Raw genomic sequence first — 25,924 nt, 5'->3', positions numbered from 1 at the left:
AAGGCCTGGAGGTTACACAGAGACAACAGCAGAAGCTCTGCCCCCCTTAGAGCTGGAGGACATAGGGGAGGAGGGGCAGGAGCAGTGACAGGAGCCCCCTGCCCTGCCGCCTCTTCACCAGGCTCCCTCTCGCGTCCCCGTTGGCAGAACCTAACAGGACGCCAGCTGCAAGGGAGCCTGGGACCGTGGGGTGCAGACCTTCAACACCCCTGTCTCAGAGCAGAGTCCAGAGCTGGTGACCCTGGGCTCCCATACAGACGCTGCCTCATCAGACAGATATTGAGGGGTGTCAAGGGAGATGTCGGTGTGACTCGCGGGCCTCCGGCTGTGGAAGCCAAGGAACTGGGGTAAATGCTGCTGAGTCTGACATGCTTCCGCGAAGATAGGCCAATGCCCCCCCTGGAAAGGCCATCTGGAGTTTAGGGCAGAAACGGAGATGGTCGTTTAGCCTTTAAAAAGCCTCCCTCGTGTGGCTGCATTGACTCATTTAAACCTGCTAATAGGATTGCCTGGACCTCCTCACCTCTCTCATTCCTGGTGGGATTGGATCTTCCACAGAAAAGCGCTTTGGCTTTTGCATTTCACGCTTGAGTATGTTATTGATTTTTCTAATTTCTGATAAGGCTAATTCAAAATCTTCCCCCATGAGACCTCCAGGACCTTTGGCTTCATGCTGGCTGCTCAGCTTCTTGCAGTAGCCGCAGGGCGAGCAGCTTTCCAAAGTCAAGGCTGGCAGACACATCCACCCTGCCCTTGGCCATGGATGCACCTCTATCTCAGACCATTAAACATACAAACCGTGGGTCACACCAGCTGGAGGGGCAAGGACCGTGCTCTGTGTGTGAAGAAGGCAGGTGTCACACGTTTAGACATGTGCAGTCTGATGTGTCACACATTTAGACACGCCCCCACCCACCCCCAGTTCTTTCTGCATTAGTCTAGAGCATGCTGATTTCATAGCACTGGACTGTATTCAGAATCACGACCTCACCCGTACTTGTCCAGAAATGTTCCACCACCCCCCGGCCTCCCTCAACTGCAGACCACCCCACCCGCTGCTGCCAGCAGGCACTTCCTACCACACAGCTTCAGTAGAGCTGCTGCCCAGCTCCAGCACCCTCGCTGGCTCCCCAGTGCCCCCAGAATTAGGAAGTAACTTCTAGAGCCTTACCGAAATTTGCTCTCCGTAAACACATCTTCCACTAGCTCACCTGTTCTTCTTGAGCTCGGAGCCCCTCCTGTGAGTCCACTCATTGAAATCCTCCTCATCTTTCAGGCCCATTCAAATGTCATCTTCTACATTAACCCTTTGTGGATCTCTGCAGGTTCCTGCAGAGCTTGGAGAGTTCACTGTTTCCTCATGGAACTGTCCTTGCTTGGCCATGGACAGTTGACTCTGGGTCCTGGTCTCACCCACCCCTTGCCGCCCCCCCATGCAGTGAGAGGTCCCAGAGCATAGTGTTCAGTAGCCTGGGGTCTGCCCACAGCTGGAGGCACTCTCGGGGAGGACCTGGACCTGGAGCTGTGCCTCGGGTACCTCCACGCCACAGGTCATCTCTGGGGAGCAGTGGCCCATGGAAGGAACAGCAGGTATTGGGTGGTGACTCCCAAGAACAGAAATGGAAAATGAGGCAGAGACAGCTTCATTTTAAGTTATTTGACCTCACATTGCTCAAGCAGCCTCTCAGTTTTGAGGTTGCCCCCAGAATGTTCTAGAGCTCATGAAGGATTCTTTTCCCTCAGAGCAGTGTTTTCCGAAGTGTGTGAATTCCCTAGAACTGCCAAATATTGATGGATACTATGTGTCCAAAGGGGCCCATCACAAAATATTTGAGGAATGTTCCATGAATGGGCTAGACAATTTAACGTATTTTTTGGTGCAGGCCTTCTCAGGGCCTTGAACACACTCATAGTGCACATGACAGGGCCCCAAGGAGCGAGTACCAAAGTGGCTTTGCCCAAGTTTATTTCAGTGTAGGGGTTGGGGAGGGGCATCCTGAGAGTCTGGTGTTTTCTCAGGAACTCACTCCAGGAAGTGCTGTCTTCAGCCCTGGGTGGCAGGCACCCCTCTGACCACAAGCTCTTCATCAGAGGAGACAGGTTTAGTGGCAGGGACAGAACCTAACTTCCCGGACTGCGCTTTGCCTCAGAAGACAGGCATCTGCGTAGCAGCGTGGGAACCGAGCGTGATAAGGCTCCGGAGCAGAGGGTGTGATCCTCCCGGAGCTGCCATTTTAAACGTGTGTTTAGCTGTCACGGTTTGACGGGTTGAAGTACCTGAGTTCCACGCTCATCATTAAAGCTTCTGCACAGTTACCTTCGTTAGACATAACGAAGACGTATGTCATAACGTTCGAGCCACAGCAGCCGGCCTGATCACTCGGAACCTCTCTGTTTTGCAGTTCCTTCCACAAAGGGCGCCTTCCGCCAGCCCGGCCTGCATGACCCCACATGGCACTGTCCTCCACCAGACCCTGGATTTCGATGAGTTTGTGCCCCCGCTGCCCCCTCCGCCCTATTACCCCCCGGAGTACACCTGCACGCCCACCACCGAGGCCCACAGGTGGGTCTTCCCTGGGGACACCTCCCTGAGCTATGCTGGGGCCCAAGGATGGGAGGCCGTCGTTGGGGGGTGGTGTGGGAGGTGCTCCTTGTCCGGGAAGGTGAGCAGAGGGGGAGGCGAACGAAGGCCTGTTGGATCAGACAGCAGAGCCCGGGGAGGTGGGAGGGCTCAGCGCCCCGTGCGTTTCCGCTGGCCTCACTGTAGGGCCTCAGAGGAGAAACCCAGCCAGGCAGGAGCAGCCCTGTTCCACTCTTCACGAAACACAATACTGCTGTCGGTTTATGGTCATTTAATAGAACACGTCACATTTAATTAAAGGTTGAATCAGCTGTATGATGGTTTTAATTGTCATGGAAAAGGCCATAGAGTTCATTGAAAGTGTCAATATCTTTCCAGCAAAAAACAAAAGTGAGGATTGCCTAGTGAATGAGGCTTTTATTTCACGAACACGAGAATTCCAGGCGGGGAATCGGTCTGATCGCTTTGAGGGAAACGGGAAGGGTCCGGGCTCCTTACCCAAGGAGTGATGTTCCGCGGTTCTGCCTTTCCAGGGGCCTCCACCTGGACTTTGCTTCCTCCCCATTCGGCACTTTGTACCGCGTCACCATCAACAGCCCCGGCCTGCTCTACCCCGCCGAGCTCCCGCCGCCCTACGAGGCCGTGGTGGGCCCGACCCCCACCAGCCAGGTGAGGCCCGACCCCGACAGGCCAGTTCCCCATTCCCGGTCCTGCTGCCTGCGCTGGCATCTCCCTCAGCCTTTCAGCAAACCTGTGGGACGCTGGTCGTCTTAGCCCGGTCGTGGGGGAGAAGAGGCAGGAGGCGCAGAGAGCAGATCCTGCAGAGATGGCAGCCAGGCGGGGATTCCAACCCCATGTCTGTGCTGACTTTCCTTGCCTCCCCTCAGATGTGCTGGGGACACAGTGCAGAAAGAGCTGGCCCAGGCTCTGATCCATGGGCAGAGGCCCCCCCCGGGGTGGGGTTGGGCCATGGTCTGAGTATGCAGGGGTCTCTGGGCTGTTTCAGCTACAGGCCACTGTCAAAGTCATCCGGACACCTGAGAGAGCTCGTCTGGATTCCTGGTCTTGTCAGAGGCCTGGCGGCTACAGCCAGGGAGGTGCCTGATCCCAGCGGGCAGGCACGGGGGGTGTGCGGCCTCAGTTTCCTTATCTGTGAAATGGGGTCATAATAGTACCAAGCACATCGGATGGAACAGGATGTTTGTAATGGACAGGACTGGGCACATGGCAGGGTCTGACTCAGCAAAAGCCACGTGCCCTTTCTTGGTATTATTATCCTCGTCCTCATCATCATTGTTGTCATTGCTGAATATCGAGGGGCACCAGCCAGGGCAGAGAGACGTGAGCACCGGGAAAGGCCATATGGTGCCCAAGTGCAGACAGAGTGGTGGGGCCATGCGGGTGTCCCCCAGGGCACCACAGGGATTGGGGCATGGTGGGCAGCCACAGCCGTCAAGGGAGCAGGGGCACCGGGACAGGGCTGCAGCCACTCCTGGGCCCTGTGCATCAGTCAGAGGAGACGCAGACAGACCCGGAGCGTCGGGGGCATGCTGTGATGTCTCAGCAGCCACGGAGCTGCCCTGACACGTGTCCCCGCCCGGAGCCCCCTGCCCAGAGGTGGTGCAGGCCCCGACCTCGCACTGTCGCCCTGTGAGACGGCGCCCGTGGTGAGCTGGCCGGGCGGCAGGGCCCATCCATTCCCGCCACCCCCTGAGGATCGACCCTGGGGACCCCTGTGCTGGGCTCAGCATCCAGGGGATGCGGCCAGAGACAGTGCCGTCCACAAGGCGATCAAGTCCTGCAGGCCAGTGGCCGTGTGACGGGAAGGGACGAGGCTCGGCGCGGTGCAGGGCATCTGTGTGACAGGCTCTCCTCGGGGTCCTGGGGCACGACTGCTCAGCACCCCCCAGCCCCGGCCAGCCACCCAGCCCACCCTGGCCCAGGCAGAGGCTCCTGACACCCCGGGGCCTCCCTCCAGGCCTGCTCCCACCGAGAGGTCCCAAGGCTCGCCAGGCCCCCACGGCAGAGGGACTCGGCTGGGACTCCTGGCTGTTTTTCTGTCCACGGGAGAAATAGAGGCATGGGGCTGTGAGGAAGGAGGTAGCAGTGTGACCATGACTCTCATCTCTAGACTTATAATAACTGAAATTCTCTGGAATTTTTCCCTTTAAAGCGGAGCAGAGCAGAGCATTCTGCCTTCCTGGAGTGGGTTTATTTTTTTCTTCATGATAAAAACAGTTCAAATCAATATTGTCAAGGGAAACCGCTTCTTGTGGTAACAGTCAGAGCCCTGAGTGGAGCCCCGGGTGCCGCAGGGCCCTGGGCAGGGATGCTGGTCCCTGCGTGGGTCCAGGGACCCTGGGAGATGAGGCCTCGGCCCAGTGGGCGGCAGGACGTAGGTCAGGGAGGAGAGGCAGGGGTGCTGCTGGGGAGGGAGCAGCTCCTGCAGAGGCCCTGCGGGAGGGGTGAGCATGAGGTGGGGGGCCGACCCACCCGCTGGGCCCCACTGGGTGCCAGGGTCATCAGAACATCCAAGCAAGTGTCCACGGCTGCTAGGATCTGAGGTCGGGGCCTTAGAGAGATCAGGGTTCGCTGCAAAGATGGTCATGGAAGCCCTGGAGACCGGGGCAGGTGGAGGCCCTAGGAGAGGGTATGGGGTGGGGTCCCAGAAAGCCTGGACTCAGAAACCAGTGGTCAGGGAGGAAGGCATGGGCCAAGTGCTGCCCGGAGGCTGTGAAGGACTGAGCCCCGTCCACCTGGCTCACCTTTTGAGAGGCTGCCAGTGACTTTGGCAGGAGCAGCTGCTGGGGATGGGTGGGGCGGGGCATGGTAGGATCAGATGGCGTCAGGGAGCGGAGAGGATGGGATGTGAGGAGGGGAAGCAAGGGTGTGGACCACTGTTTCTAGCCTCCAGTGGGCATCCCGACTCCCTGGAGGGCTTGTCAATCAAATGCAGATGGCCGGGCGCACCTCCAGGGCTCCGGAGTCCCGGGTCAGGGGGGCTGCTGAGAATCTGCGTGGCTACCAAAGTCCCCACTGCGGCTGCTCCAAGGACACCTTTGGGGCCTGGAGTAAATCGCTCTGGCAAGATGCTCGATGAAGAGGCTGGATAGGAGGTAGTTGGGGGGGGGGGGGGTGGGAATAGAGTGGGAGGGGTTACCAAGGGGATATGCCAGGGCCGGAGGACGGAGCCGGCTCTCCCGGGCCAGGGGAGGGAGGTCCCTGGAAGGCAGGAGGGGGCTGAACCAGGTGCAGACGGGCAGCTCGGCCTGTAACCAGCAGGGGCACCGAGCAGGGCGACCAGGGGCTTGGAAACCCCAGGAAGCCCACAAGGCTGTGTGACTCTCCTCGGCCACCTTGCGGGTGGGAGGAGCCCTGCCGCCTCCCCCTCTGCACGGCGACCCTGCTTTTTGCCCTCACAGAGCTGCAGGCTCCAGGCTGCCTCTCCTTCGTCCCTGTGAGCTGTTACTCTATGTCCAGAAGAGAGGAACCGTGCATGATTCACGGGTCTGTGTGCACCACCCCGTGGAGAGTGGTGGAGCTGGAGCCGGCGAGAACCCCCGCGATGCTCCCGGCCTCGCCGGGCCTCCAAGGACCCGGTGTGCTGGGAAGCAGCCTCTGGTTTGGGTGTGACATTTGATGCACCCCCGACACTTGCACCTAGTGTTTATCACTATTTTACTCTTTTTTTCTGAAGAATAGACTATATCAGAGGATGATAATACTGGTTCTAAGACCCATGTGACCTCATTTTCCAAAAGAATGGGGAATTCTCTAAATGGAGATTTCTTTCAAAAGATTTTGGGGAGGAACTTTTGAAGGGCAAAGGCCTGTCTCACATTAGCTTGCGTTGGCTCAGAAACCGCCAGCTTACAAGTCCCTGCATGAATGTTATCCCCGGGAGGACGTGGCCCACGCCTTTCCCTGGGCTGCCCGCCTGGCCAGCAGCATCTGTGATAAATGGGCCGCCACAGGCACCCCCCGCCCCCCTCTCCGCCACCATCAGCACCGAGGAGGCAGCTGCACCTCGCGGGCTGATTCTCTCTGACCCCGTGGGCTGGCAGCACTTTTCAATTCCACAGACACCCCCCAGGGAGTCTGGGAGTCCAGGATCCCATCCCGCCCACGGAGGGGAGGCTGCACCTGCCAGCTCCCCCCTCCCCAGTCCCCCGATGGGACAGCCAGGAGCAGCCAACTTACAGCAGGACCCCCGCTCTCTGGGCCAGGAGGAGGTTCATTACCCCCTTGTTAGGACAAACACATATGAATGGCCTATTTGCACTTGTTTGGATAAAGAGAGGGAGACGCCCGCCCCCTAGGAAAGCAGGCAGACGCTGTGCAGGTCTGTGTGTGGCAGAGATCGCTCATCTGGACAGATTTTTCATTTGGGAAGAAAAGCCCCCCCTTGAGCCAGCACGTTCGTTTTGACCCGCGTGTTTCAGCCACATTCAGGTTCCGTTCTGACTTGAGTTGCGATGTGTTCTCTTTCCCGTGGCCTGAGATTGTGGCTTTGGGGCAAGATTGGAGGGAGGGAGTTTCTTTCTACAGCAGGGAAGTGGCTGAGAATTCGCCTAGTTGATGCGCCTGTGTGAATGACAGCGTGTGTTCTGGGGGCCCCGTGAGACTGTGCGCTAGTCCACAGGCTATAGGATCGGGAGACCAACGGGATTCCCTTCCTTGTGGTCACAGGACAGGGACGAATGGGCTTCTCTGGGGCTTCAGAGGAAGGACCAGCTGGGCCACCTTGCATGGGACCGGGCGTGTGAACCAGGGAGGCTCATGGGGGCTTGAAGGGCAGGAAGGGGGTTCACAGAAATCATTTAGGTGCAGGTTCCATGACCTGGGGTGCCACACTATAGAGCTGCCTTTGAACAGCTGGGCATTTGGGGTCGACGTGGCCCAGCAGTGCTTTAGGAATTTTGGTGGCAATGTGGCAGGTGGGACGAGAAGTGGTGAGAAAGGCGATGGACGTGACAGAGGTGTGTCCAACCCCAGGTCCTCGAAGTTATTATTTATATTTTCGAATGAAATGACCTTTACATTTGAAAATCTGTAAGCGAAGTAGCTTCGAAGATTGCCTTGGGACATGAGCCGAAAACCTTAATGCACCTTTTCCCTGATGGCTGATAACTGCCCCCAAGAACAGCTTTTTGTAAACCTGGGACACAGCCGGCTGACCTCACCCAGGAGTGGGAAACTCATTACAGAAATAGGGCAGAATTTCCACATTAGGACGTCTTAGCCCCCAAGTCCCTAGGAGACAGGGAGATGAGGGGAACTTGGCTTATTTGCCTAAATGCCGATTGAGTTTTCAATTACGATAAGTGGTCAAAATATTGCGTCTGGGAATAAATAAATGCAGGCGTTGGAGCGTCCACATTACGTTATACATGAGGCTTCTCCTTTCACAGCCCTGCGGGAGCTGTGTTATGAACCTTTATTGCTAAACTCGGATTTCAACTTCAGTTCTATGCCGCAAATATATCTCTTCCACTGCCTTTGTGTTTCATGAACAATGCCCTGTGAAGTGAGCTTGCTGCGGCAAGGTGGCCTTGGACATCAGGGGAGGCCACATTCAAATTCAGCCCTTGACACCCTGCTCGCCAGAGGTGGTGAATTCCCCACTCCCAGGAGCTGTCTCCTCTTGAAACCAAATTTGACCTGGAGCCAGAGGGAAGCCGGCGATGCTTCTGCAAAATATGACACGAATCCAATTTCCTCCTGACCTTGTCTCACTATGTGTTTTATTTCTCTTGTTTTATGTATATTTCTTTATTACCAGAAGCTTTTTTTTCAGGCCTGAAGTTGCCATCCACCCCTACAAAAAAGAAAAAAAGAGTCCAATTGAGGGTTAGATACAGGAAGAGAGATATGAAAGGAAATGAACCTCCGGGGCATTGTTCCTTTTTTGTGATTTGGCAGGAGATTCTTGACAGAGATTTCCCACACAGGTTATTGGTGTGGGGTGGTGTGAATTCTCCCATCCTATCCCCTCCCTGGCAGAGAGGGAGCGTTGAGTGCAGGACGGTATTACATACACGTGGGATCTGAGGGACCATTTGAGCAGCTCTCTGGGTCTCTGGTTGGGGGCAGCCAGCAGCCCGGCACCTGCTGCAACGCCAGCCCGCTTGACAGAGGAGAGGTGGGTGCCATCAGCTACCCGATTGAAGGGGCAGGAGCCCAGGGAGGCAGAAATATAATTACTGATCTGGAACCAGACCAGGCCGCAGGGGCCCGCCTCACCTTCCTGGCCTCCCCCAGCTCATTATTGGCAAGCAGTTCTGAAATACCACAAGGGTCCAGAAATCGTTTTTTGAGATGGCACAGGGGCACATGCATACAGGGTTCATCGCCTTCAGGCGCACGGCCTGGGAGTGGCCGCTGTGCCCTAAAGCAGCAACGGGACAGATACGCTCGCGTGGGGCAGATCCGAGCCCGGCAAGCGGGGAGCAGACGTGCCCCATGCCTGCCCAGCAGAGGAGGCTGGTCTTTCCCCTCACATTACCGAGGCCTTTCTTCTCATTCAAGAAGAAAGCTGCAAAAGTGTGGTGATGGTCCAACCCAATTCGAGCTTCACGGCCACCCTCCACCAGGAAGGGATGGCGTCTCACTGGGCTCGGGGCCCCGCATTCAACCCGGCGTAGGCCCCGTGTGCGGCTGGGCCCCCGGCAGAGCTTAGGCAAGGAGGGCGGCCTTGGGAGCAGCCTCTTGATCCCACGTGCGGAAGGCAGAAGGGAGGGCAGGGCACATGCAGCTCTGGGGCGTCCAGAGCTCGTTCAATGCCCACTTGTGTCCAAACTGCTGGCCCAAAGCATTGGGGTCCCATGAGTGTTGGTGTCGTGGACTTACTCTTCAGGGAAGAGAGGAGGGGGTGGGAAGTGAGGGCAGGGGCTGTCCCACCTCCTCTGGTGACAGGGGGGACCCTGTGTGGCCTCCGCCAGCCCCAAATGGTGCCCGTAAGTGGAAGGTGAGTGGGCTCAGGGTGGGCTCTTGGGGGGCATGTGGTTCTGATTGCGGAATGTTGGAGGAAGGGGCTTTGGCCTTGGCAATGGCGTCTTCACCCCCCACCCCCCGCCCCACACATTTAGGGGAGAAGATTGCCACCTGAGCACCTGTCTCTAGAAGACAAGCTCTAGGGTCAGCCTGCCTTTCTGGAGGCTGCTGTGATGTGCCCCACAGACAGCAGAGTACCCACACGTGGCCTCCTCTTCCTTCCCGTAGATTCCAAGTGGGGACCCGCAAGTGACCGAGCCCGGCTCCGGGGACCCAGACGCCACCATGGGCTTCAGTACACAAGGTAATCGTACCCTTTTCAGTCTTTGAAACACCAAGTTGGTAGTTTTCCAGGCTGTGTCTCCTCCCTTTTCCTTCTCTTCTCCACCTGCTCCTCCCTCCTCCATCTCTTCCTCTTTAAGGGGGGGAATTTGCTGCAGCCTCTCCTGCTAAGTACATGGAAGGTTCCACATGTCCTCCTTCCCTGCCCCCAGTGGTCAGAGCTGGGAGGCCTCATGCTTTCCCTGGGGGGCTTTGTCCGCCTTCCCCAGCGCCCTTTCTCTCTCACTCGAGGAGTATGGATTTGAAGAAGAGTGCGATGCAGTCTGCGATGGACCCTTTCCAGAGCAAAATAGTACCAGGCTAACGTCCGCTCAGTCCCCCCTAAGGAGGAGGCTGGGCTGGGCCAGGGAGGATCCAGAGCTGGGGACTCCCTGCCCACTGGCTGTGGAGGGGGAGGCTGGAGGGCAGGGGCCTGAGGTTGTGTCCTGGAGGGCGTGGCAGGAAAAGTGTGAGAAGTCAGATCCCAAATATGGGGTGGGAGCCACAGGACAAACCTCGGGGTAGGGAAGGTGGTCCGAGGTGATAGGCAAGCAGACGACCTTGGCAGCAGGGGGAACAGATGGGTGGGGTGGGGGGGCGTCCCTGGGGAGCTTTTGTCTTGAGGTCCCCAGCAGGCTCGTGTGGGTGCATTTATTTGGAGACCAAAGTCAGCCACCTTGGGAGATAACTAAGTGTCCCAGAAAGGACCGTGACTGCGGTGGCCCTCTGTGCTGCCGCCATCCTCACTTTAAGTAACATCTAAGAGAAATAAGGTGGGCCCATCCTTCATGAGGCCACCTCTGAGCTGCAGGAGCCCCGGGTCGCTACAGTTGAATGTGGAAGTGACCTTGCCCTTCCCTTGGTGACTCCAAGGAGCCATCGGGAGCTTGTCTAAGAGGTGGCATCCAGTGACCCCCTTTCCAGAGGCTACTCCAGGGTACAGTGCCTTCTACAGCTTGGTGGGGGGGAGGGCCTGCAGCCGGGCCCCCCATTCCAGCCACGTGATTCCCACAAACCACCAGTTCTCCAGGAAAGCATGGTTAGAAAGGCCAGGCAGCATGGCGGCTCCAGGACCCGTTTCTATCTGTGGCCTCGGGGCAGGTGGAGATGGACAGAGTGTCTGGGATGCCCCTCGGGAGGCGTTCCGCAGGACTGGGCCCTCCTCACTGCCTCACGACCCTGGGCAGTTAGCTGGGCTCCACCGAGAGATTCAGAGGGGCCAGCCCTGAGGGTAGGCAGGAACATACAAGAAACTCTGGCAGGGGGCTTGCAGGCCAAGCAGGTAGTAACAGGGAATTTCTGTGTGGGGTGAGGTTGAGGTCAAGGTCATTTTTTTTGCCGGTATACGTCCAGTTGTTCCAGGCTGTTTCTTGCTTTTGCACCTTTGTCAAAAATCAGTCAAGCATAGTTGCATGGGTCTGCTTCTGGGTCCCTGTTCTGTTCTGTCCCATTGATCTGTGTGTCAGCCCCTCTGCCAATTCCACCCGGTCTTCATGGCTGTCGCTCTGTACTAAGCCTCAATATCAGGCAAGGGATGCCTCCCACTTCATTCTTCTTTGTCAAGATTGCAGCTACTGTAGGGCCTGTGCCTTTCCATATCCATTTTTGAATCAGCTCACCTGTATCTACAAAATACCTTGCTGGAACCTTTTTTTTTTTTGAGATCGATCATTTTTTCAATTTTTTAAATACATCTTTATTGGAGTATAATTGCTTCACAATGCTGTGTTAGTTTCTGTTGTACAACAAAGTGAATCAGCCATATGCATACATATGGCCCCATATCCCCTCCCTTTTGAGCCTCCCTCCCACCCTCCCTATCCCACCCCTCTAGGTGGTCGCAAAGCACCGAGCTGATCTCCCTGTGCTGTGCTGCTTCCCACTTGCTATGTATTTTACATTTGGTAGTGTATATATGTTGATGCTTCTCTCACTTTGTCCCAGCTTCCCCATCCCCGCTCTGTGACCTCAAGTCCATCCTCTATGTCTGCGTCTTTATTCCTGCCCTGCCTCTAGGTTCATCAGTACCATTTCTTTTAGATTCCATACATATGTGTTAGCATACAGTATTTGTTTTCCTCTTTCTGACTTACTTCACTCTGTATCACAGACTCCAGGTCCATCCACCTCACTACAAATAACACAATTTTGTTTATTTTTATGGCTGAGTAATATTCCATTGTATATATGTGCCACATCTTCTTTATCCATTCATCTGTCGATGGACACTTAGGTTGCTTCCGTGTCCTGGCTATTGTAAATAGTGCTGCAATGAACATTGTAGTACATGACTCTTTTTGAATTATGGTTTCCTCAGGGTATATGCCCATTAGTGGAATTGCTGGGTCATATGGTAGTTCCATTTTTAGTTTTTTAAGGAATCTCCATACTGTTCTCCATAGTGGCTGTATCAATTTACATTCCCACCAACAGTGCAGGAGGGTTCCCTTTTCACCACACCCTCTCCAGCATTTGTTGTTTGTAGATTTTTTGATAATGGACATTCTGACCAGTGTGAGGTGATACCTCATTGTAGTTTTGATTTGCATTTCTCTAGTAATTAGTAATGTTGAGCATCTTTTCATGTGCCTCTTGGCCACCTGTATGTCTTCTTTGGAGAAATGTCTATTTAGGTCTTCTGCCCATTTTTTAATTGGGTTGTTTGTTTTTTTGATATTGAGCTCCATGAGCTCTTTGTATATTTTGGAGATTAATCCTTTGTCCGTTGTTTCATTTGCAAATATTTTCTCCCATTCTGAGGGTTGTCTTTTCGTCTTGTTTATGGTTTCCTTCGCTGTGCAAAAGCTTTTAAGTTTAATTACATCCTATTTATTTATTTTTGTTTTTATTTTCATTACCCTAGGAGGTGGGTCAAAAAAGGTCTTGCTGCAGTTTATGTCAAAGAGTGTTCTGCCTATGTTTTCCTCTAGGAGGTTTATAGTATCTGATTTTACATTTAGGTCTGTAATCCATTTTGAGTTTATTTTTGTGTATGGTGTTAGAGAATGTTCTAATTTCATTCTTTCACATGTAGCTGTCCAGTTTTCCCAACACCACTTATTGAAGAGGCTGTCTTTTCTCCATTGTATGTTCTTGCCCCCTTTGTTGTAAATTAGATGACCATATGTGCGTGGGTTTATCTCTGGGCTTTCTCTCCTGTACCATTGATCTATATTTCTGTTTTTGTGCCAGTACCATACTGTCTTGATTACTGTAGTTTGTAGTGTAGTTTGAAGTTGGGGAGGCTGATTCTTCCAGCTCCATTTTTCTTTCTCAAGATTGCTTTGGCTATTCAGGGTCTTTTGTGTTTCCATACAAATTGTAAAGTTTTTTGTTCTAATTCTGTGAAGAATGCCATTGGTAGTTTGATAGTGATTGCACTGAATCTGTAGATTGCTTTGGGTAGTATAGTCATTTTCACAATATTGATTTTTCCAATCCAAGAACAGGGTATATTTCTCCATCTGTTTATGTCATCTTTGATTTCTTTCATCAGTGTTTTATAGTTTTCTAAGTACAAGTCTTTCACCTCCTTAGGTAGGTTTATTCCTAGGTATTTTATTCTTTTTGTTGCAGTGGTAAATGGGATTGTTTCCTTTATTTCTCTTTCTGATTTTTCGTTGTTAGTGTATAGGAATGCCAGAGATTTCTGTGCATTAATTTTGTATCTTGCAACCTTACCAAATTCATTGATTAGTTCTAATAGTTTTGTGGTGGCATCTTTAGGATTTTCTATGTATAGTATCATTTCACCTGCAAACAGTGACAGTTTTACTTCTTCTTTTCCCATTTGTATTCCTTTTATTTCTTTTTCTTCTCTGATTGCCATGGCTAGGACTTCCAAAACTATGTTGAATAAGATCAGCGAGAGTGGACATCCTTGTCTTGTTCCTGATCTTAGTGGAAATGCTTTCAGTTTTTCACCATTGAGTATGATGTTTGCTGTGGATTTGTCATATATGGCCTTTATTATGTTGAGGTAGGTTCCCTCTATGCCCATTTTCTGGAGATAAATGGGTGTTGAATTTTGTCAAAAGCTTTTTCTGCATCTATTGAGATGATCATATGGTTTTTATTCCTTAATTTGTTAATACCGTGTATCATATTGATTGATTTGCCTATATTGAAGAATCTCTGCATTCCTGGCATAAATCCCACTTGATCGTGGTGTATGATGCTTTTAATATGTTTTTGGATTCTGTTTGCTAGTATTTTGTTCAGGATTTTTGCATCTATGTTCATCAGTGATATTGGTCTATAATTTTCTTTTTTTGTGCTATCTTTTTCTGGTTTGGTATCAGGGTGATGGTGGCTTTGTAGAACAAATTTGGGAGTGTTCCTCCCTCTGCAATTTTTTGGAATAGTTTGAGAAGGATGGGTGTTAGCTCTTCTCTAAATGTTTGATAGAATTCACCTGTGAAGCTATCTGGTCCTGGGCTTTTGTTTGTTGGAAGATTTTTAATTACAGTTTCAATTTCATTACTTGTGAGAGGTGTGTTTATATTTTCTAATTCTTCCTGGTTCAGTCTTGGAAAATTGTACCTTTCCAAGAATTTGTCCATTTCTTCGTAGTTGTCCATTTTATTGGCATATAGTTGTTTGTAGTAGTCTCTTATAATCCTTTGTATTTCTGCAGTGTCAGTTGTGATTTCTCCTTTTTCATTTCTGATTTTATTGATTTGAGTCCTCTCCCTCTTTTTCTTGATGAGTCTGGCTAAGGGTTTATCAATTTTGTTTATCTTCTCAAAGAACCAGCTTTTAGTTTTATTGACCTTTGCTATTGTTTTCTTTGTTTCTATTTCATTTATTTCTGCTCTGATCTTTATGATTTCTTTCTTTCTACTGACTTTGGGTTTTCTGTGTTCTTCTTTCTCTAGTTGCCTTAGGCGTAGTGTTAGATTGTTTATTTAAGATTTTTCTTGTTTCTTGAGGTGAGATTGAATTGCTATAAAATTCCCTCTTAGAATTGCTTTTGCTGCATCCCGTAGGTTTTGGGTCATTGTGTTTTTGTTGTCATTTGTTTCTATGTATTTTTTTAATTTCTTCAGGGATCTCTTGGTTACTTAGTAGCACACTGTTTAGCCTCCATGTATTTGTGTTTCATTTTTTAAATTTATTTTTTATCTTTTTTTTGGCCATGAGGCAGGTGGGATCTTAGTTCCCTGACCAGGGATCGAACCCATGGCCCCCGCATTGGAAACATGGAGTCTTAACCACTGGACTGCCAGGGAAGTCTCCCTTGCTGGGATCTTGACAGGAATTAAACCTGTACAGCTATTTGGATAGAATCACCATCTTTCTTTTTTTATTGAAGTAGAGTTGATTTACAATGCCATGTTGATTGCTGCTGTACAGCAAAGTGACTCAGTTATACTTATATATTCTTTTCATATTCTTTTCCATTATGGTTTATCACAGGATATTGAATATAGTTCCTTGTGCTATACAGTAGGACCTTGTTGTTTATCCATTCTATATGTACTAGTTTGTATCTGCTAATCCCAAACTCCCAGTCCATCCCTCTCCCCTCCCCCTCCCCCTTGGCAACCACAAGCCTGTTCTCTATGTCTGTGAGTCTGTTTCTGTTTCATAGATAAGTTCATTTGTGCCATATTTTAGAGAATCACCATCTTTCTGAAGCTGAGTCTTCCGAGGCATGAACACAGTCTGTCTCCATGGTTTTCGAGCTTCGGTTTCACGGTATCATTTTCAGCATACAGATCCTGGGCAGCTTTCCTTAGTGTGCGTGTTTCGTGTTTCATTTTTCTCTGGAGCAGCTGTTGATGGCACGGGGTTTACACCTTTGGTTTCTGCATGTTCATCGTCAGTACATGGGACTGACTCTGAATCAATCGGAGGGGATTCACTCATGTATTCCCCTTGAATCCTGCAGCCTTGCTGAGTGCACTTATTAGCTCTAGAATTTTTTTGTTTTTTTTGGAGATTCTGTTATTGTTTTTTTAACCAATATTGTTTTGCTATTTGTTAAAATAACAAAATAGTGATGAGGACATGGGTGCCCTAACTGGCGGCTTGTAAGTCAGCCCACTGCTTTGGCAAAGCATTTGGGATGCAGAGCCATGAAAATATTTATGCCATTAGATGTGCTCATACTTCTAGAATCACCCCTGGGGAGTAATGCAGAAAAAGGAAAACTAAGCATGCAGATAAGTTGTTGCCTTTTCCATAACAGTAAAAACTGAGGGGGACAATGAAGTCCATTAATAAGAGTTCAGGAAAATGTGTTACACAAGCTGAATATATCACACTACACGTTATTAGGAAAAATGTTTTTGATCCGTTAGGTGAAACCCTGGAGGTCCACCATGATTATGACTTCTTTAAAAATGTAGGCACACGACACAACCCCAGAGGGGAGGGTGTGCAGAAATGAGAGTGACCAGCCTTGGGCCATGAGCTTTTCCTGTAATGCTGTCCTAATTTTATAAGGTTTCTATTAATTACATATATTCAGAGCTAGGTCACATTTGTCACTCATGACTCTTTGCATTTTCCTGAGGAACTCAACTGCTGGATTTTCACTGACATTAAGAAACTTGGGGGACTTCCCTGGTGGCACGGTGGTTAAGAATCTGCCTGCCAATGCAGGGGACACGGGTTCGAGCCCTGGTCCGGGAAGATCCCACATGCCACGGAGCAACTAAGCCCGTGCGCCACAACTACTGAGCCTGTGCTCTAGACCCCACGAGCCACAACAACTGAGCCCACGCACCACAACTACTGAAGCCCATGCACCTAGAGCTGGTGCTCTGCAACAAGAGAAGCCACCAATGAGAAGCCCGCGTAGCGCAGTGAAGAGTAGCCCCCACTCGCCGTAACTAGAGAAAGCCCACACACAGCAGTGAAGACCCAATGCAGCCAAAAAAAAAAAAATTAAATTAAAAAAAAAAAGAAACTTGTGCATATGTCCAGTATCATCAAATTATATACAGTAAATAGGCACAGGTGTTTTGCATATCAATTATACCTCAGTAAAGCTGTAAAAGAGAGAGAGAGGGAATTGGGATCAAAAAGAATCTGAAGGAATGAATATTATTCAAAAGACTTTTAATATACTTGCTGGGTAATTTTTGAAAAGATTTTGAGAGTGTTAATAATGACAATGTCTAGGTTTGAAGTTTTCTAAGGAGACAGGAAAGTATTTTTTCTTTTCTACATTTATACATTTGGTCTTGAGCACTTGCCCAATTACTTCCTTGGGATAAATTCCAGTGAGGGAAATTGCTGAATCCAGGGGAATGTGTATTTTAGACTTGGATGTATTGACTGCACTGTGTCCTGGAAGGGTTTTATTACGAATTTATGTTCCCACCAATAGTGTTTGTGACACCCTAAGACATTGTCACTCCTGGGGACCTTTACCATCCTTGTAGGTGAACTTGACACACACATAGGATTGAGTTTCTGCACCTTTTTACATGTTTATCATCAACTTGTAGGTCTGTTTTGGGTCCATTTATTTCTGTTGCAGTGGGGTTTTTTTTGTTTTTTGTTTTGTTTTTTTGGTTTATAAGAAAAATATTTGTTAAATAGAGAAGAGAGAGAATGTGTAAGAGTGACTCTTTTTCTCTTTATGGCAGGTTTGCTTCCCCAGTTCAGGCTTTGCTTCTTGAAGCCTGTTAATGAGGCCTTTGCTGTACACAAGTTTACCATGTTTTTGTTGTTGTTGTCAAATTTGTCAAGCTTTTCCTTTATGGTTTCTATCATGTTTACAAAGTCTTTCTCCCCCTCAAGGCAGTAGATTTATTCTCCCATATTTTCTCCTACTCTTACGGTATCTTAAAGAAGAAAAGGATTAATGGCCCTGAAGATTTTTTTTTTTTTTTTTTTTTTGCATGTGATATGTGAGGTCTGGCTCATCTTTGTTGTTCCAGGTGGACTCATGGGACTGATGGTCTCAAAGCATCTCTCAGGAGGGCAGCGGCAGACAGTAGGGGATGGGGGGGCGCCGAACACGTGTGCTCCGGAATGGGTCCGCTTTCCGCCAGCTCCCACTCGGTGGCCTGCCACCTTCTTCCCCGCCCTCTCTCAGCAGAGTTTCCTCGGCTGTGGGCTGGGGGTGACTGGGTGGACCCTGGGCATGGGACATGTGCACAGATGTGGGGCTCGCAGGGCCCTTGGGAGCAGAGAAGTTCCCCCCAGGACCCACAGGAAGGGGAGGAAGGAACAGATCTCAAAGCCTCCCCCACTGTAAGAGTTCAGGCTGCTGTGGTTCTTACCATATGTTCCCCAGGCGGGCCACTCGCCTTGAACATCTACTTCAGTGGGGGGGAGGGGGGCAGTGAGGAGCCTTAGGGAGGGGGGCCCTGGGGTGGTCTGGTGATGGGCGAGAAGAGGGTAGAGGGCAGCGCTCCTCAAGCCCTGATGTGCATACAGGTCCTCTGGAGACCCTGTTTAGACAGATTCTGGTCCAGCCTCCACCCCAGGGGCCACCTGTGGAGAAGCAGGGGGTAAAGCCCAGCATAAGCAGCATGACATGACCGGTCCAGAGCAGCGGTTCTCACACTCGGGGCATCAGAATCCCCTGGGGCTTGTTCAAACCCTGATGGTCGGGCCCACCCTCGGAGCCGGGCAGGGCTGGACTGAGGATGTGCATTTTGGCACAGTTGCAGGGAGGTTTGTTCTCAGAGGGCTGGGCTATCCCACCTGCCTGACGAGGGGCTGCACTCTGGGCCCAAGCTGCACCCCCTGCGTGGGGTGGGCACCGAGGCCTGGCTGGGGTGCCCTGGGGCCCCTGAGAGCCCCGACCTCTCTCTGCATGGGCCCTGCCCATTGAGCACGTGACCCCCACCTTCCTGTACTTCAGACCCCCCAGGGGATGCCCTGGATGGGAGATGCGGCTGGTTTCTGACTTGGAGTCTCTCGTGGAGACCCATACCCCTTCTGGAATGATTCTTGGGGGATCGTCTGGTTCCCCCATCCTTTCTACACAGGGCACTATCAGCCTGGGCAGGATTTCCACGCCCGCAAGATGACAGGGTTTGTCCAGGTTTGGAGTTTGGAGGGTGGGCTGCCCCCACCCCCTGGGAGGACCCTGGGTGGCGGACGGACGCGTGGGTGGCGCTGTCCCTCGTGGGGGCGGCTTGGTAGTTGCCCAGCGCCAGCGCTAACGCCGTGTCCTTTGCCTTGCAGCGCCGGCCGACAGCTCCAGCCTGCTGGCCCCCGAGGGCACTGCCACGCCGGGCCTGAGCCGCCCATCCTCCGACGGCCCCACGGGCGCCCCACTGCCTGCCCCACTGCCCGCCCCACACCCGCGCCGCACATCCCCTGAGGGCCCCCCCAAGGGCACACTGGCGCGGCCAGGTCCCAGGCGCGTGGCCCGCTCCGCCAGCGACCCCACCTCGTGCGCATCCAGGGCGGCAGGTACAGCTGGCCCAGCTCCCTGTGTCCCCAGGGCGTGCCTGGCTCTGCCCGGACACTGCAAGCCTCGGTGCCCCCTGGGAGTGGAGTCCAGCCCTGGGCCCTGCCTCAGGGCCACGCGGGGAATGTGGTCTCGATGTCCAGAGCCTATAAGGGGGGCGGACAGTCTGGGGCCCCTGCTGTGCTCCCACCAGGCTTGCTGCTCTGGCCAGGAAGGCGGGAGGGAGGAGGAAAGGTTTGGGGTGATGACAGCCTTCCGGGAGGGTCCGCCAGCCCCGACGTTAGCCTGTGGGCTGCACACCAGCTCTGGGGCACGAGAAGGTCCTAGGGTCAGGTAGGGCCCACAGTCTGTATCTGTCTGTCAGCCGGGGTGGCTCTGCCCCCAGGACCAGCCTGGGTAACACACTTGTGGGACGTGCCGGTGTCTACTGAGCGGTCTGGTGGGACCCAGCGCCACGCGAGGTGTGGCTGCATCTCAGTGACAGCGCTGCGGACGTGGGTGTCCGCCAGCCGGTGCCGCCCGGGGCAGACACGGGTGTGTTCTCGACAGCACTTCGCAGGCGCCCTGGGCCGCACTCAGCGTGTGGCCCAGAGCTGCGTCAGAGTCGCCCACATGAAGTCAGCATGGCCTGTGCCCTCCTAGGCCGGGGGACCTGGCACCAGAGTCCTGCGCCCGGTAGCCCAGGAATCTGCACTTCAACCAGCCCCCCAAGGGGTCTTGTACGTCCTGAAGTAGGAGGACCCCCATCTCCTCCCGGGTTGCTATTTTTGAGCGGGAGGATGGCGGGGTCTGTGCCAGTAAAGTCCGGTGAGCCCTTGGCCACAATGCCATCGCCGTGGGGACTTGTCCATATAGCACAAGTGAAGGAACCTGGAGGAGGCCAGTGGTGCCTGGACTGGTCAGGGTCTTGTCCAGCTGGACCCCAAGTAGACTAGATCCCGTCCCGCCCCAGAACCGCATCCCTGTGGAGCCAGCAACACTCACAGGCAGCTGCCCGGAGGTGCCCTGCTGGGAATGCTGGGCTTTGCTTCTGCAGCTCTTCGGTCAGCATCCCTCTCCCTGCCCTGCTGCACCCACCTGCCAACTCACACCGAGACGCCTCTGCCAGAACCTTCTCCTGGAGATGCCCCTCGGCTGGTGTACTCCTGGTTCAGATGTCTCTCGCCCTGTTAGGGCCAACACTCCCCGAACGGGGCTCCCTGATGACTGCACCCCCCCCCCCCCACCGCCAGTGAAGTTCATGCTCCGCAAACCCTGACAGGTTAGGGATGGACCTGCAGAGCAGCGGTGGCTTGATTACAAGTCGTCACCCCTGCATCCGCCTCACCGCCCTGTCGCCTCAGCCTCCTCTCGGCTGCGTGACAGTTACTGTTGTGCACATGCCTCCCGGGGGCCCAGACCCCCAGATGCAGATGGGGATTGGGATGAGGGACACTGGGTTTGTCGGTGGCACCGGCCTGCTACCCTGTGCCCAGGCCACGCTGAGGAAGTGACGGGCCCTGGGGACGCCACCTGCCCCGGGTGGGAGCCACCTGGGTGCCGGCTGGTTTAAATTCAGGAGTTTTCCTCTGCTGCTCTTGCACCTGAAATCCATTTCTTTTCCTCAGGAGGGCTACTACGGTGTTATCGGGAATTCCTTTTCCCCAGCTGTGTGTTAACTGAATTCTCTTTCTGGTTAAGGCGATGCCTCTTCACACACCCCGTCCTGCAGCCAAGATCTTGAAGCAGGACTGTCCCGGGCTGCACGGGGAACAGGTGAGACGCTCTTTTTCTGAAACCCTTTGATAACCACAGTGTGGGGGGCAGGGGTGACCAGAGGTCCTTGGCTGCCTTGTGTCTAAACATAGCCCCCCTCCCAGGGTCACCCAGGCACGCGATGCCCCAAATCTCTGGGCTTTGGAAGATGGGCCTGCCCTCCGTCCCCTGCTCTCTTGGCAGATGTATTAGAGACTACAGCTGATTTAAAACCACACGGCTGCTTGTGTCACTGTATTTATGAGATTCTCTTTGGAGGGGAGACGGGCCCCCGTGTGAATCTAACACAGTTTCACATGCTTATTTGCCAGGTGTGCTCGCTACCACCAGAAATACCCCAGACCACCCAGAACGTGTTTCCTTGTGTGACTTGAAATGTAGATTGAGCAAGCCAGGTCTTAATCTGGTCCTTGGCGAGTTGGTCACAGCTGACCGCCCGGAGCCGCTTTCTCTGGAGGGTCATCTGGAGCGGCCGAGGCCAGCTGGGAGCTGGTGCCATTTCCCTGCCCTTGGCCTGGGGAGCATTGGGCACAAGGCCCTGGGCTTCGGGCGACTCTGCTGCCTCGTGAGAGGTGGCTGCTGTCTCTGCCCTTGACGTGGGGAGGGGGCTCTCATTGCCCCTCTGCCACCCCCAGCTCTGCTCGTAAGGCAGACGTGTCTCCAAATGCCACCCAACCCACAAGGGCGAAGGTCACTGAGCTGGGGAAGGCTAAGAAGGGGCAGCCCCCCTGCGAGCTCGGGAATTCCAGCAGAGAGGCACACAGAATGGAGACCCCTGCCCCGCCCTGCCCTTCTCTCACTGGCCGGCTTCGAATCTCACCCTCCCATCTCCAGCCCTCGGCTCCAGGAGGCTGCGGTCCCTCTAGGTTACTGCAGGCTGAACTCAGGGCTGCGAGGGGCCAGGCCATGCCAGGGGACATGCGAAGCGAGGGCCAGGTGGGGAACACAGAAATCCCAGCGGAAAGCTTGTCCCAAGCATCGCTGTGTTTGCTTTTCAGAGAAGTTAGTGGACGGCTGCCTTCTGTTTTGTGTCGGGTGTTTTCAGATTGTGCATTTTCCCTTGGTTTTCAGCTTCCTTGTCTCACTCTGTCATGGTTGCCTGTGCCTGTCGGCCCCAGCTTTCACCCCCCAGGGAACCAGATGCCTGGAAAACGGACCAGCGGTTAAAGCCAGAGGCCTTACAGACAGTCTCCAAAGAGCAGCTGCACTCCTTAGTGGACAGCAAGGCCTACGCGGACGCCAGGGTTTTGGTGGCTAAGTTCTTGGAACACTCGAGCTGCTCCCTTCCCGTGGAGGTGAGGCACGTGGTGGGCTCCGCCTGCTCAGCCATCCCCTCCGAGGAGTGCCACATGGAGGAGGCCGTCCTCAGCGCCCGTGTCCTGGACCAGCTGTGAAGGCGCCTCCGTCTGGATGTGGACATGGACAGACCTGGTGCCAGAGTCCCTGCCGGGGACGCCGGGCCTGTGGGGAGAGGCTGCTGCCCGGGGGGCTCAAGCGGCGGAGGCCGTTCCCTCCTCCAGGGGGACCCCATCGGCTGTTTTCTGGGGGCTGACACTTCCTACCTGTCCAAGTGATACAGTGGATGGCTCTCTCGTGTCCATCGTGAATTCTTCCCTGTTGTCAGGCAGGTGGCACCTTGAACTAGCCACGTGACAGCGATCCAGTGGCAGGGGACACGCGTGTAGCTAAAGAAACTGAAGCATCTTCACAATTGGGGCCATGGAAGAGCAGGATTCTCCCGCACCCCAGTCCCCACCCCCCGATTTAGTTTAGTGTTTAAAGGGGTAGAGGAGTCATCAGGCAATGAGCCCATTTCCCCTTGCGGTTTGAATCAATGATCAACCCTTTCTCAGAGGCTGATTTTAAAGAAAATAAGTCATTCTAGCCCACATGGCAGCCGGGGTCCAGCCTTATGCCCGCAGGGCGACAGGGCCACCCTGTGAACAAACATACAATGAGGGACTCCCCAGGGGGGGCCCGGCCACCCTGTGGCAAGGGGCTTTGAGGGACCCCCCCCTCCCCCCTCCACACACGCACCCTGTCTCCCAGGCAACCCCTCCCTGCCTCTCCCCACCCCAGGGCATTTTCCCAGCTTCCTCTCTGGCAATCTCTTTTAACCGGCCCAGCACGGAGCACTTTGAGTGGTTATTTGCCCCGTAACAATAAGCCCCCCATGGCGAGCCCCCGGGGTTCTCCCACGTCTGCCGTCGCCAGACTGGCCCCAAGGGGTCTCTGATGACCCAGAGCAGCCCCTTCCCCAGCCGGGCGGCAGCAGCCACATCTGCTTTGGAAGATGCCGACTGTCGACCGCTTCTTTCCGTGAACCACCCCACCTCGAGCTGGGTGCGCAGAAGCCTTCTCGGCCACAGCAGCTTGGGCGCCCTGGACCTTCTTGGCCCCCCGGGCCGCACTGTTCTGGCGACCTCAGCAGCAGCTGCTTCCCAGCCAGGGTGCTGGAGCAGCGCTGTCCGCAAGGACTTTCCGCAGCCACGGGGATACCTGTGCCATCCTGGACTGTGCCTGGCGGCTCCTGCGTGGGACAAGGCAGCCGGAGACCACAGTTCTCAACCAAGAGCCCACGGCCCAACACAGGGAGTGCCGGGGGCGGGCTGGGAGGCTGCCGGGTGTCCAGCAGCCCAGGGCTGTGCCCCGCCCCCCGTATCCAGTGTGCTGGGGTGTGTGGAGGGAGCAGGGACGGGGCTCGCAGGGGTGTTTCCAGCCCAGACACCCCGAGGAGCCCCTCGACACCAAGGTAGGTAGCCCGCGGTGCCAGTCAGCTGCCGACGCTTTGCTTCCCTAATGTTATCATTGGTCACTGCCATCCAGAGGTGAGAGCTGGACCAATATATAAATCAGGCCTTGTGATGATAGCCAGAACTTTTCCGCTTGAGACATCGCAGAGGAGAATTTGTGAGCACTTTATCCAGACTAAAAAATGGGAAATCTCTACTCTAATTTTTCTCAACTGAGGGCTTTTGAAGTCCCCAAAAGTAAATCTCTCTGCAGGTAAAGTAAATTGATGGTTTTTCCAAGGGGCCTCCCCTAAGCCTCCCAGCAAAGCGTGAACGGCCCCAGCGCCCTGGCCTCTGCATCAAGGCGTCTCTGGGGTGGCAGCCAGAGCTTAGCAAGCTGCAGGGGTCTCACCTGGGTGGGGGGCTCACGTCAGGTTTGGGGGCTCACATGGCAGGGCCCTGGGCCGAGCCTGCAGGTCTCAGACAGACTGCCTCTAGAGTAAGGCCAGCCCTTGCGTCCGCCCCCCACCTTCACGGGCTTCAGAATTGTTACTCTGCAGCGGGATGGGTGACCTCCAGGAGGCCTGGCCTGGTGCTCTGTGTCCTTTGCTTCCCCTCCCTGCAGGGGGCCATGTCTCCTGCCTCCGGGCACCTGCCACAGCCTGTGCCTCCACCTGGGTGCAGGTCGGTGCTCTGGCCCAAAGCCCACCGGCCGGCCGTTCTCAAGTGCTCGGCCCTCACACACGTTCTCATGCTCAGTTCTGTGCTTGTTCTCACAGATTCTCTATCTTGCGGGTGAGTACACTGTACCCAGTTCTACAGCGCTGGGCTGGTACCTTCTGAGGGCCACGTCGGCTCCTGCAGGGCCCAGGCTCCCGGCTCCCAGGAAAGGTCCTGGGAGGAGAGAGGTGCCTGGCAACGGGCCGGGGTCTGACTCCGCAGCCTGGGTACCTTCAACCCCACTCTGCTCAGTGGCACCTGGGAACCAGCGGCCCCGGCATCGAGCGCCCTGAGCCCCAGGCTGTGTCGGCTCATGGCCAAGGGGAAAGGCAGTGTCCCCCCATCACTGGTGCGCCCTCGTCTGCTCGGCCCTGGTCTCCCCGCTCTCGTTAACACATCAGCAGGCAGGTCCCCATGGGCTGCGCTGGAAGCCGAGGCCCAGGATGCCCCCAGCACAGGGCCCGGGGCCTGCGCTCTCCTGGACCTCCCCCACCAAAAAGAGGGCCAGCACAGGGCCAGTGCCTGTCTGGCACCGCCATTAGACCCCCACCCAGGGACCACAAGGATGCTGGGATGGAGGCGCTCCGGACCCCTACTCTATGGCAAACGGGGGCGCTTATCCTTCACAAGGACTTACTTAAGGGCTCCTTCAGCTGATGACAATGATACAAATTAAATGCGTGTAACAAACCACGTAAAAGAAAGCTTATTTCGAATGGATGTTTTCTCCCCCACAGCTGTATTGATCCACAGATGCTGCTATTAAGGCAGAATTTATAGGAAATTGTTTTCAAGCCTGTTTGTACAACTGGCAGGTTGTATTTATTTAATGTACCTCAAGGTGTTTTCATAATGATCAGTGTTTTAATAAAAACTATTTCTGGCCTCTGTGTCTCTGAGGTCTGATCGGGACAGACAGATGCCAAGAGCCGTGTGTACTGCTGGTGACCAGGTGCCGAGCGAGGGCTCAGGCCGGGTGACCGACCACGGAGCGTGACCCACCCCTGGCACCCGACTGTGTTTCCTAACATGCTTCTGGAGACAGACCCTGGGGGTGTGAGGGGAGCAGGCAGGCACCCGGCCCACAGCTGTCCCTCTGTGGAACATGTCCCCAGCTTCTGGGAGGAATGCAGGCCCCTGGCTTAAAGCTTTTTTTTTTTTTTTTAATGTGTATCACATGACGGGACACCTGCCCCCGTCATCTGCTAGCCATAGGTTTCCTCTCCGGAGCCCATTCACCTGCCTCGTTCTGGGCGCTGCAGGGCCATACCCCTGGGCCCCCCTGAGCCGAGGCCCCTTCCCTCCAGCTCTCACCCCAGGGTGTGGGCCATCCCTGCCTAGTGGCTCACAGCATGGAACTAAGATCCCGGCCAGAGAAGGGGCCCGGCTTGCCCAGTGTCCCTTGATAACATGCTGGAACACTGCCCAGGGCTTCTGACC

At 54.0% G+C, this 25,924-nt stretch overlaps 1 protein-coding gene across 2 annotated transcripts in view; it reads left to right on the top strand.

Annotated features, from left to right (window-relative positions):
* Nucleotides 1-22,426, top strand: part of ENTREP2 (endosomal transmembrane epsin interactor 2) — a 414,304-nt gene extending 391,878 nt beyond the window's left edge. For both annotated transcript variants that reach the window (XM_068538154.1, XM_068538147.1), the window contains 6 exons: nucleotides 2,403-2,563; nucleotides 3,115-3,250; nucleotides 9,803-9,878; nucleotides 19,049-19,279; nucleotides 20,958-21,032; nucleotides 22,104-22,426. In XM_068538154.1, the coding sequence (XP_068394255.1) occupies nucleotides 2,403-2,563; nucleotides 3,115-3,250; nucleotides 9,803-9,878; nucleotides 19,049-19,279; nucleotides 20,958-21,032; nucleotides 22,104-22,426 (1,002 nt within the window). The remainder of the gene's footprint in view (nucleotides 1-2,402; nucleotides 2,564-3,114; nucleotides 3,251-9,802; nucleotides 9,879-19,048; nucleotides 19,280-20,957; nucleotides 21,033-22,103) is intronic.
* The last annotated feature ends 3,498 nt before the right edge of the window (nucleotides 22,427-25,924 follow it).

Source organism: Eschrichtius robustus, chromosome 1, assembly GCF_028021215.1.
Source record: "Eschrichtius robustus isolate mEscRob2 chromosome 1, mEscRob2.pri, whole genome shotgun sequence".
Classification (NCBI taxonomy): Eukaryota; Metazoa; Chordata; class Mammalia; order Artiodactyla; family Eschrichtiidae; genus Eschrichtius; species Eschrichtius robustus.
This window is presented reverse-complemented; position numbering and strand designations above follow the sequence as displayed.